We start from the raw sequence: 12,880 nt of genomic DNA, 5'->3' as shown, positions 1-12,880 counted from the left end.
TATGCAAATTACCTGCATCTATTACAGGTAGCCCAGTAATTATTTTACATGCAAATTGTTCATTGTTGCACACAGACAACAACCCATCATGCAACAAGAGATCTTCTCTCATAGACAACAAAATTAGTTACTCACCTTCGAGTTACTTGGCAAGCTGCCGATTTTGGGCGACACAGGCCATCAGGCAGACTGCCACAGACGCTTATGTAAAACAAGTACTCCTTAGTATCAACTGTATAGTAATTTTTTTCCTTGGCCACAGGAGATAAATCAAAAGAGAAGCCTAATCAGGAAGGAATAAACTTTATCAGTTCGATTTTGTCTTGGTATCTCTCACAGGTTTTGATTCAGTCAGTCACATGGCTAGTTCACCTCCCCCTGAAAAGTTTCCTTCTATGTAATTACTGTTCCAGAAACAAAATAGACAAACTAAAAGCATGGTTTCTTATAAAGAGAGATTTACTTCAGTAAAATACACTTTACATCTATTTTCCTACATTCACTAGAGTAGTATTAAGCTCATGATGTTCTGGTCTGCCATATGCACGTAGTTAAAACCATGAGTGCTTAGCATTAGGTTGAACTCACTTTGCTCTTGAGTATCAAAAGGATTTGTGTGTTGTGGCACAAGTTTTATCCCTAACGACCTTCAATTTGCTGAACAGAAATACATACCTGCCTGAGGATCAGAAACTTGACAGTCATCTCCTTCAGTTTTAGACAGGACACATGCAGCAGCAGTATACCAGTCAAATGCGTATGAACACTCACGCTCAGACATCAAGATTGGAGCACTTTCTAGATCACCTGGTATCACAAGAGCAACATGTTATGCATACAAACAGCCACGCTGCCAACAGGAACAAGGAATCTACACCTAAGAACACTAATTTCTTCTCAAAAGGAGATCAAGATAACTGTTAAAGTACCTCTTCTTTGAAAATAAAACCAAAATTATTTTTCACGAAGTCTTTCCATCCTCCTCCCCAAGATAAAAGTTTAGCCCAGAAGTAAAGGTGCAGGGCTCAATCTGCTCCTGAAACTATCTCAATATTTTAAAAAAAAGTCTACTGTGATACACAAAAGTGGTGTTTTACTACAAAGCAACAGCTTAATTAGGAAAGAGTGCATAATCTGATCCCAACAGCCAACACACTTGAAAGTTTCAGCTTCCTCAGGCTGAGGAAGAAGAACACAAATTTTCTATTTCCCTGGGAGATAGTTAACTAGCAGGCTAATATAATTAATATAAACAATATTAACTTCTGCAAATGTTTCTGCTCTTCATAAACTGCCAGCGGTTTAGATAGAAACCACACATTGGAAAAGAAGGCTTAAGTATCTGATCTCAGTTCAGAACCACTCTTTCCCATCAAGACAATCTAGGGAATGAAAGTGCTTCACATAGAGCTTCCAGATATTTGTGCAGTTTTAAACACTTACAAATATTTTAATCATTTTTGGAAGAATCTTATTTCAAGAGATTTACTCAAGGATTTTTAAAGAGTATTTGCATAAATATAAACATAACAAAACACCTACATTACATTACCACCATGCTAGCAAACAAACCATGATGGTTCAAGCTTTTGCATAGAAAGACATAAAAGACAAAAGCACAAGCTAATACTTAGCACTCATATCTTGGCTTATTATATGGCCTTCAGTTTTTAACTGGACCAATGAACAGGGTGTGGATGTTCTCACCTGGTCTGCATATTAGAGTGATGACAGTATGGATTTTTTCTTTCCCAGAACCACAGTTGTCTCCATTTGAATAGATAAGTTGAATATTTTCTCCAACCTTTTTAGGAGAAGATACAAATGTTCCAAGATTCTTACTGTTGTTATGCTTATCTGTAAAGACAGTAAATACAGAACTTTTATTTCTCTGAAAAGAAGTGAAGCTTCTGTTAGATACTAAGACTTTCCATTTGTCTAGTTAACAAGAAAACATCATTAGTAGTTTGGTTTTACCTTGCCAAACCATGCTACAAAGCCTATAGCTCTTTAATTAGAAAAAGCCACCTGCATTATTTCTTCAGGTATCTTTAAAATCACAAGAGAAACATGCTCTTAACCTTCTGTTTCCTCGAAAAAATGAAGGCACTCAGGAAAACCAACCCCATTTTTAGAGAAAATGCCAAGCCATCAGAGGCTTAAAAAAAAAAATGAACCAAAAAAACTCCAGAAACACCACCAACAAAAACCCTTGACTCACCTACAGAGCAAATAGCAGCACCATCTGAACAGCTGGAAGCTCCTCCTCTCTTCCACACTTCATGGCAGACATTGATGTAGTAATGTTTCCTTTCTGAAAAGCTAATGTCTACAGCTTCCCAGTTCTGGGCTGACTCTGAAATACAGAGGATCATTAAGGACAAGTCATCTGGCTAAATCATTCTAGCATCTCCATGCCAAAATGCCTTACAGAGGACCCACATCTGTGTGATGACATTCCCTTCAGAGCATCCCCAGCACACAGAAGCCCTGATCTCAGCTCCATGCCCCCACCAGCTGAGACTATACTTGCATCAGTCCCATGAAGCCCTGCATCTGTCCCTGCCACTTTTGGATGGGTCCACAGGTATTCCCTTTGTGCAAAGCACTGGGAGGAAGCTGCTGAGCCATGGTGGATCCTGGCTAGCACAGGTTGCCCAGAGATGGTGGATGCCCCGCCCCTGGAAGTATTCAAGGTCAGGCTGAATGAGGCTTTGAGCAAACTGGTCTAGTGGAAGTTGTGCCTGCCCATGACAGAGGAGTCAGGCTAGATGATCTTTAATGGTCCGTTCCAACCCAAACTGTGATTCTGTGACTTAAAACCACTTAACATGGCAGCAACCAAGGCAGTCATGGACATGGCTACTTTCACAAGGCACTCAGTCTGTTTGGAATGAGGGAAGCAAACACCAGCATCCCAGAAATTCACTAAGAACAGCAAAAGCTGACTAATATTCAGCTAAAGAATTGCACTAGAGATGCCATGTAAACTTAGGACAAAAGTAACTGAAAGCCAGTTTTTATTGCCATACCTGAACTGCGGATAAGAGGTGACAAGTCATAGTATTTTTTCTTATCAGCAACTCTGCAAAGGAGATCTTTTTTCTCTTTAACACATGCATATTTTGTATCCCAAGTAAAAAAATAGGTGCAGTCAACTTCACCAGTGAATACTGGAGTTCCTTTACCATCATTACCTTAACATGGAAAACAGATGAACAGATATTAGGTTTCTAGTGGGGGAAGGGGAAAAAAGCAGGGAGAGTTGAGGACTAGCAATGAGCAGGGAAGACAAAAAATCCTTTTGCTGCAAAAGACTTGTATTTCTGGTTTTTTTACTGTTGGCTAAGAAAAAAAGGGCTCTTTTATACTTCCATCTTCTTAATCAGAGTAAATTTAGACTAGCGTTGCTACTGCACAGCACATCCTGCCAGCCATCGAAATTAGCACTTACTGTAACAATATTTATTTCTTGTGTTAGCTGTGGCTCAAAGCAAGCATTCATTTGAACATAAGGTCTACAAGTAAGCACAAAAGTCAAACTCTGAGCAGCGCTGTCTCAGCTTGTTAAACTCACCTGCTGTTTCATTGCACTCGAAGTTTATGACAGTCATTCTCTGAAAGCCAGAACTACATGCATCCCCATTCGGATAAATTAAAGTGAGATCCCCATCAGAGTATCTGGGTAAGAAGTCAGTTTTAGACAGAATTGTGAGGTCAGACAATCAGACAATCATACAGTGTTCTTCATATAACAGAAGTCACATTCTTGCTTATTTATTAATTGTCTTATCCCAAGGGAAAACAAATGCTAGTTCAACATCAACACTGACATTTCTACAGCAACAAAGGCTTGCATCCATTGATTTTTCTAATGACTTTTCATTAATTTCTATAGAGTTTGAAGAATGCTGTAAAGCTCCCCTAGGTATTGTAGAATATCTACTCCCATTAAATTATTGCGTGGCTTTTTTTGCAAGTAGAGGAAGTCATACGTCCTGGAAGATCACTTCAACAAATCTCACAGACAAAATGGAAGATCATATCTACATAAACTAATCTCTGCTTTACAATCTCACGCAAACTATTGTCCCTATATGCCACTTGGAAATCAGCTTCTTCTGATACTGCTTTACATGTAAAACCTGTGAAAAGGAGGGCAAGAGGCAGTTCAGCACTATCTGCAACTGGGACAACTGAGTCAGTGGAAGTCTTCCTCTCTAGACAATGGCCTCTGCCAACATCACAGTCTCCTCTGTTAATGCTATCCTGGTATACTCTTACTCTTTTTCTAACAAAAAAGTGAGCAAAAATGCTTGCATTTTATGTCAACTATTGATTACATGACAAGTAAGTAAGCATCAAAGCAGGAAACAAAGATCAATGGCTAAAGAGCACTTACACACCTTAAGGTTTGGTTTGCAAATCTTCCTGCCACTTTCTGCTGGTTACTTGAAAGTTTTACTTGGCAAGATGAAATATATTCTGTACCGTCATCACAGTTACCTGCAGTCGTTTTCCCACATACATTCAAGTAATAGTAATACCCCTCTTTGTCATCTTTGGCTAAATATGGTGAGATATATCCTGAATGAATAACAAACAAAAAAGTGTTGTAACACACATCAGGACAGACATGAAACTCCAAATACCAACAGAAGACATTTTTTCTGTCCCTAAATACGGAAATGCAACAGCGGCTAGTAACAACCACCAAAACTAAAGAGAAGTACTGAGCTTACCTGAAAATTGTTTAAGTGGAGTTAAATCAATGGAGATATCATGTTGTTCATTAGTCAGAAGACAGTTCTTACTCTCCAGGTAATCCCTGTGACAGGCATACTCAGTAACCCACTCTATCTCATACCGGCAATTTGTTTTTGCTGTAAGTTTGGGACCTGCACTCTGATACAGAAGTGAAGAGAATTTAAACTTACTTGAAATATAATCTTTAAAGCAGCAGTATCACATTCCCTTAAGATCAGTAACAACTCCACCTCTAAATTACTTAAGATGTGCAAACATTGTTTCTGGCCCCTCAGAAACAGGTGTTGAGAAGAAATAAAACAGGTCTTATAAATGATGTGGCAAACTATTAAAAGTCTAAGTAGAAGTAAAACATCAGGCATTAGGAGAAAGACAGCAAATAGTACTTTAAAAAGTACTTTTCTGTACCATGTTGGGAAAAGCAAAGATGTGAGCTCAAATAGCCTAAGCATGGATTGTGTTTGCCTCAGAGAAGTCCTCAATGCAGGGAATAGAAATCAAATGTTCTCTGAAGGCAAAGCAGACTTTTAGACACTGGTGTTTGAGCAACTTTGATTCCCTTGGTCCAAATCAAGACAGACATTTGAGAACCCTTTAGCCAGTACTTCTGTCAGATGAGTTTTCTGTAGCGAGATATTTTTGCACATCTGGGAGAAGCAGTAGTCTTGATTTTCCTCACTTTAAAGCAAAACATTAGAAATTCAAATTGTTCCATAAATCTGTATTTCTGCCATCCACTGGAACAACTGGCAGATACACAGGCATCAGGTAAGTTACAGGCACCAGTTTCATCAGTAATTGTACTCATACTACAAGAGTGCACAGCTGTAGCAATGCAGTACAAAGCAACAGTAGACAAGAGCCAGGTTTGTTTCTACAGTAACCAGAGTACCTATCTAGGTCAGATGAGGGACTAAACATTAAACCAAAAATTAGCCAGATAAGATTTCCCTCTTCACTAACCTGCAATAAAAAGCGTTACTATATAAAATGGCAAAGCAATAGCAATTGGCACTTTGGCCCAATTCAAGGAGTGCAGGTTGCTGAAATTACCCAGCATCACATCGAAGTGACTGTCAGACTGCATGCAAGCCAGACTAAAACAATATCAGGCATAAACTGAGTTGTTGCTTAACACTAAAGATTTTTAGTAAAGTTAAAAAGAATTCATGAGCTTGCTTAGTAAGCGACAGTCTCCTGCCATGTGATGACACCTACTAGCTCCCTTTTTTTCCCCTGAGGAAGAACAGATTAAGAAAAAAGCCAAGTAACAGGCAACAGCTATAAGCATGCCCAGCCTGACTGAAGAGTGCTCAATAGCAAGCAAAGCTCCATGCCAAGGTGACAAGGATTTACTCTACACTAAGCCCACCCTATGCTTAGAGGAAAGCCTTGAACCTGTAAAGGGACAACCAAATTCACCGATACAAGAGACAACACACTCCTGGGGAAATTATATTCAAGTTGTTATTTCTTAAGTTCTAGAAGACTTTAAGATTCTATCTAGAATCTCACCCTCTTCACAGCCTACAGCCCAGAATACTTATGCTTTCTTCAGGCCTGAATAAAAACGAAAGATAATGCACGCAAAAGTTAAAGACCAACCAGTTAACAGAAAGTAAAACACTGAAGTTACCTCTTCTCCCCTCTTTGATGGGCAAACAAAAGTGATTGTCACTGCTGGATTATGGCCTAGGCAGAAGACTGGCCTTTCTTCATCATGCTTGTATTCTCTCTCATAACTCAATACAAGCCTAGAAATAGAAAACAACAAACCAAAAAGACAATTAAGACACTGCACTGTACAGAAGAAGGATATTCTTGAAGCACTCAATCTTTGCTAGACACTCAGGCAGAATATAATAATACAGCCCTGCTCCTGGAAGCAACTTTTATGGAGGTCCTCATTCCTTTAATCTTGGATTTTATTTTAAATAAAGATTGAAATAGTCCCAGCAAAATTACTTGATACATTATTTTCTGGTGCCCTAGTTAAGACTATGCTGAGTGCCTTGTAACCCATACTGTAGCAATAACGTAGCTGATTGTCACAGGAACACTCACAGCTTTGCTCTCAAAACTGCTGCTGGAGAGCAGATGCAGCAAATGTTCTTGCAACTTTTGCAAGTAATATCCACTCAGGTCTTGCCACATTCCTGTACTTTACCATCTCTCTATGTATAAACTCTTTCCTTTCTGCCCCCAGAATTAACAACAAAATGAACTCATCGGTAAATTGACAGGAGCAAGGCAACTGGGTAGGATCAGGTGAGGCAGGAGTACAAGAATAAAACATGGTAATTATCTGACAAGGAGAGACAAATAGCAAGATGACTTGGATGACAGAACAGGATGATCACCCCAACTTCCCAGCTATCCATTATTATTCTACTCAATTTAACAGGCAGAAGACAACAGAGCAGTAACAGCCTGGCTTCAGATTAGCCACACCTCTCGCTGGCTTCTCTGTACCTCAGGACACAAATACACAATCACCTTACTCCTTCCCAGGCCACCACAGTCTGATACACTCATCTGTGACCAAGAGTGTTGTTTCCAGATGACTGAAGTATCCACAGAAGTACTACCACAAAAATTATGTACCTGTCTTTGTCTTGAAGTTTCAGCTGCTCCTTTGGACGGCCAACATCATATGCCAGACCTTCATGTAACAAGCAAGCAGCACTGCCAGCTGGGCAGTTTCTGGTCTCTCCACTTGAACTTCCTGGTTATAGTACATAGAAAAGAAGTCATAGGATTTAGTTTCTAAGCCCTGCTTTACCTGAAGTATCTTGCCATTTCATCTGTGGGCTCTTCTAAAAATACTTCTAAAAACCAGGCTACATTAAAACGTGAAACTGACAAGACAAAACCTGGAGTGCTTGTGGTAATTCATGCTGCCCTGGTTTGGAACAGCAAATTCATCCTTCCTGCCAAAGCAGCTGCAGCTGTTTGCTAGTACAGCTGCTGGATACTTAGGGCTTTGAAAGCTTCTAGAAGTGGGCCAAGTATTTTTTTTTCCCCACAAGCAAGTAATGGGTAACCCCTCCTTACAGAAAAGGTTTTATCCCCTTCTTTGTTTCTTATTAACCATCTGATTCAAAGCTGTCAGCAAAAAGTTTCATAACTAGTGGGATGTTTAAAAGAATAAGACTCTCAATAAAACTAGAAGTATTAAACCTTTAACGGGGGCACAAAATACACATTTAACTGCAGAATGAAAAACACAGTGGGAAAAGCGAAACTTTCCACCAAGTTTCAAATACGTGATTTTGCTGGCTTAATTCCTTATGCGTATAGCACTCATCTGAGAACAAAGTGCTAGCTGTGCACCAGTACTTTGGTAAGCACCTAAACGGTATGTTAGATGCACCTTGTCACACTCATCAGGAACTGGGCGACAAACTGGAGTCCAAATGAATAAATTTAGAGCACATGAAGCCCTATGAACAATATCGGTCCTATAGTGCAGCAAAAAAATGCAGATACAAGACAAGCTGCATTCTCCCACTTTAGAAAAGTGACTTTAACTGTACTAACACTGCTTGCCCATCCAGAAGGGGCATATCTCTGAACACCTCAATACTTGGAGGGTAGGGAGTTTTAAATAATTGTCTAAGTCTTAAAATACTAATCTTTGTACATAGGACAACCTTAATGGAGACAATGGCAAAGAACCACACTACAAGGAATTTATACACTAACAGGTGACACAAGCAACCATTCAAACCTAAGTCCCTGCAGACATTTATGAACAAGGAATCATCATCGGAATCATCCACTAAGTAGTGTCCTGAAACTTGGATGAGCGGATTCAAGTCATGTTTCTTTAGACCTTCAAACACATAGCAAGGGACCTAGAACAGCAACAAAAAAAATTACATGTAAGCCATGCTACACAAGTAGGAGGAAGTTATGAACAGGCATATATGAAGCCCAGTTAATATCTGGAAAAGTTTTTTTTCTTCAGGAAGCCAAAGCTAGATATGCTGATTAAAATGAGCCATCCAAATTTTGACTCTTGCTCCAGCTTTTAGAAGAGTTTTAATATGAACAAGCATCCAGTGCACAGAAAAAGTTGAAGAGTTATTTAAAATTCTCAGCCCCACCAAATTCCAACATATATGTTTTACATACCTATGAAAAAACGTAAGTTTATGGAGGTTGTTCGGATTTATTTTGGGAAGGGGCAGGTAATTAGATTAAAATTGTCCTCTATGTGAAGAGTATCTGCTGATAGTACATAGATTACCTCTTTCACAGGTTTAAACAAGTCTTTCTTGCAAGCTGCAAAGGTCCTCCATTCAAAATAGTGCACACACTCTGTTGCTGTTACAAATTCAGGAGTACCCTATTTAAATGGGAAAAAATAATTCTTTGAAAAACAGATTGGTTTTATACTAGATCTGTAGACATTAAGAAGTTTATCCAAGAGATTAAGAAAAACAAAATACAGCACATCACAGAACAAGGGCATAAAGTTTCTTAATGGTACTTGTTAAAAGCAAGATTGTTATGTAACAACTTTGTTGGGCAACTCAGGAAGATGCAGGATGCCAAACTGGTGCTACATATGCACCAATACTCAAATTAACATGTGCCAGTCCTAAAAGATGGAATACAGTTACTGCATATTAGAAGTGCTCACTATGCCCACTGATAATGACAGGAGTACCAGTTATATTTGCCTACTGGAAGGGAGACACCAATAGAAATGCATATAAATAGGTTAACACAGTGAGGCAATACATGGTTTATCAGTTCCCTGTCTTTTACCTTACAAAAACAACTGATTAGCAGCCTCTTCTGCTATACAGAAAGAACATCCCTGACCTTAGCTGTGTATTTTTATTGGCTCACATTATACACATTTGTATATATTTCAAGATGGGGGCTCTACCATGATTCAGAACTGGATGTTTAACTGAAGGTCTCAGTGAAAAGACAACAATTTTTCACTTCACCCTCCATCACCTCAGCTAGAAGCACTTTAGCATACTTAAACTGACTCCCTCTCTCATTTAACCCTGCCATAAAAGGGGAGGAAACAAGTTGTTCCAGACACTATTACAAAATCCTTTTACTATGTCACATGATGAACACGTCTTAGAACAGAGCTAACTAGAAGTCTGAAGATCAGTATGATCTGGTGTTACAGTTGAAGTTGAGCAATAATTTTTAATGTAGTTTAAGGAGTCATCTGCTGAAACAGAACAGGAAGCATTTAAGTCTCTGCTGCACTGGCACTTTGTTTGAATTGGCTGGATTTCCAAGAGGAGGTATGCAACAGCATTGTCAGTGCCAACAGTGGCATCAATACTTCTCCAAGATACACACAAATATGTGAACTGATCACAGTCTCTACTGAGCTGTTGTATCTGTTAAGTGAGTGAAGGGTGTAACTCCAAAAGCACTTTGAAGTGAACTGCATGCATTCAGGCCCCTAGAAACTTTTTGGGGATCTCCAATCACAGTTCAAACAGATTCTCACAAAAAACTATTTCCTCAGAAGCCCAGCTGGCTGTATAAGCACTGTAAGTTCAACAATGTGCAGACCAATCCTGAGGCTTACTGTTGTCAACTATGCTGCCCCATAACAGAGGTCAGTTATTTTCTTCAATATTGTTCTATTAAACAGTCATGCCAGGTCCACAGCTCAGGCACAGCCAACAATTAAACAACAGCTTGCATTGTTATGGCACCCTGTACACTGTTGGCTCATTCCTCCATATTAAGCTAATAAAATTCTTCAGTGCAAACCATGTAAAAACATTAAAGACAAAGAAGAGCCAATAATCAGAGCTAAGCTGCAGACTTCCAACTACTTTCTACTGGGATTGAATTTTGAAAGCCACAATAAATCATGACTTTAACTTGACGGTAAAACATAACTGGCTCTTCTTTAAGCTGTGAAGCTCAGTAATCAGTACATCCAAAAGTACTGCAAGTCTCCTTAAAAAGCAAGTCTGGAGTACTTGTCATTTCCATTGAAGATAAGAGCACATTATTTAAACTTACCAGTGTTTTCCCACACAGGAAGTTAATACTGCTTTGAATTTGGTGTTCACTGCCTTGCTGCAAGCAGTTACGTGTAGTGTTGTGCTCCAGAAGATTTTCAGAAACTTTCTGCAAGGCTAAGTCACCTAGGGTTTAAAAATGAGAGGGGGAAAAATGGGTGTTATAATACAATGCTTTCACAAAAGCTCAACAGACAACAGTCTAGTTTCAACCACTGAGCAGCAAAAAACATACCAGTTCACTTGAAGACAGCACAACCGAAGATGAACTTTGTGAATCTTCTGATTTGGAAGATCAGATCCAAGATAGAAGTATTATTAGAAATATCAAACACTATTTTCTTAAAGGTTTTCAGCAAACACTTTTTAAAATAAAAGTACAACAGCGGGTGCTACTACAAACTAGTCACCTCCTTAGGAACACGGAAAGCTGTTAACTAGTTTCAATCACAATTCACTTTTCCTTCTACCAATTTCTATTTATCAGTTTCTCAGCCTTTACACCATTTATAATAATAGCATCAGTACAAGATAAGAGAGAATTTATCATAGAATGGTTTTGCTTAGAAGGGACCCCTCTGCAATAAGCAGGGACATCTTCAACTAGATCAGCTGCTCAGAGCCCTGTTCAACCTGACCTCAAACATTTTCAGGATGGGCCATCTGCAACCTCTCTGAACAACTTGTTCCAGTGCCTCACTACCCTCATCATAAAGAAATTTATTCCTTGTATCTAGTCTGAATCTACCCTCCTTTGGTTTAAAATTATTACCTTTTGTCCTATAACTACAAGCCCTGCTAAGTCTGTCTTTGTTTTTCTTTTAAGCCTCCTATAAGCACTGGAATGCTGCAATAATGTCTCCCTGGAGTCTTCTCCAAGCTAACCAACCTCAGTTCTCTCACTCTGTCTTCATAGGAGAGGTGCTCCACCCCGTGAGCATTTTGGTGACCCTCCTCTGAGTCTGCTCCAACAGGTCCACGTCCTGCCTGCGCTGTGGATCCCAGAACTGGATGCAGTAGTCCAGGTGGGGTCTCACCAGAAGGAAAGGAGGGGCAGAATCACCTCCCTCGACCTGCAGGACACATTGCTTTTGATACAGCTGGCTTTCTGGGCTGCAGGTGCACATTGCTGGCTCTACTTAACCTTTAATCTACTTAATGAAGAACACACTGGTGCCTGTGCACTGACACTGTCTGCAGACAAACCCAGCACAGATCCACTGCCTTAGTGCAAATCCCCCAATCTCCCATCCCCTGTAGCACAGCTCACACGCTGCATGGAGAGCCAGGACAGTGCTTTGTCACTGCACATTGCTCTCCTCCCCAGCACTTAACGTGAAGAGGAAAGGTGGAACACATTTCAAGTCATGATAAGCACCAGCTCAGACCACTTAGATGTTCCTGCTCAAGCCCATTTTGGTTAATATTAAACACTAACCCATTTTAGATCTTACATGCTAACTCCAGCCTATTCATTTTGTTTGACAAGTAGATTTTAATTCTGCAAACTAATTTACTTTGAACTATAGAAAATGCTATGAAGTGTGTGTATTGATCAGCTTCCCCCTTTCCATTTTAGTTTACATCCACACTAGGGAGAAATCAAGTCAAATCTGTAATCATTGCAGTTAGTAGCTCTGCACCTAGGCCAAATGTTGTTTCATTATAGAAAATACATTTGTTGGAACTTTGCCCAGCCTGTTATCTCCTCACTCAAGGCAAGCAAAACTATACCACACCCATGTAACACAGCCTAGAGACCAAGAGGAGCAGAAGTCAAAAAACTAGGCAGAAAGATGATACATGTAGTTTTTGTTTTTTACATTTCCTGTGTTATCAAAAGACCATCTTCAGGTTTTCCAGCTTCCAGCACTGATGCTAGCCAAGGTGCTAAATAGGTCTCTTAAACCTAAGAGCTACATACTGCTTGGAGAGCAAGAGTGTTACTTATCACGTCATTGCTTAGAAGATACTGTCAAGGCGTCCTCTTTTCTTCCACAGATTAGCAGAAGGAAGCCAACACAACTTTCTAGGCAACGAATGCATATAGTAACAATATGCACGACTTAAAACCTCTCCAGTTATAAATGTATAAA

At 39.6% G+C, this 12,880-nt stretch overlaps 1 protein-coding gene across 1 annotated transcript in view; it reads right to left on the bottom strand.

Annotated features, from left to right (window-relative positions):
• IGF2R (insulin like growth factor 2 receptor) overlaps positions 1-12,880 on the bottom strand; it is a 58,616-nt gene that overhangs the window by 34,373 nt on the left and 11,363 nt on the right. Inside the window, exons 3-15 of the mRNA XM_085055880.1 lie at positions 10,786-10,910; positions 9,020-9,118; positions 8,498-8,624; positions 7,372-7,492; positions 6,404-6,521; positions 4,743-4,905; positions 4,407-4,587; positions 3,578-3,681; positions 3,033-3,197; positions 2,222-2,356; positions 1,708-1,857; positions 676-807; positions 136-283 (exon numbers count right to left, since the gene is read on the bottom strand). Coding sequence (XP_084912006.1) covers positions 136-283; positions 676-807; positions 1,708-1,857; positions 2,222-2,356; positions 3,033-3,197; positions 3,578-3,681; positions 4,407-4,587; positions 4,743-4,905; positions 6,404-6,521; positions 7,372-7,492; positions 8,498-8,624; positions 9,020-9,118; positions 10,786-10,910 — 1,768 coding nt within the window. The remainder of the gene's footprint in view (positions 1-135; positions 284-675; positions 808-1,707; positions 1,858-2,221; positions 2,357-3,032; positions 3,198-3,577; positions 3,682-4,406; positions 4,588-4,742; positions 4,906-6,403; positions 6,522-7,371; positions 7,493-8,497; positions 8,625-9,019; positions 9,119-10,785; positions 10,911-12,880) is intronic.

The sequence above is a fragment of the Lichenostomus cassidix genome, chromosome 3 (assembly GCF_008360975.1).
Source record: "Lichenostomus cassidix isolate B80296 chromosome 3, HeHo_3.0, whole genome shotgun sequence".
Taxonomy (NCBI): Eukaryota; Metazoa; Chordata; class Aves; order Passeriformes; family Meliphagidae; genus Lichenostomus; species Lichenostomus cassidix.
This window is presented reverse-complemented; position numbering and strand designations above follow the sequence as displayed.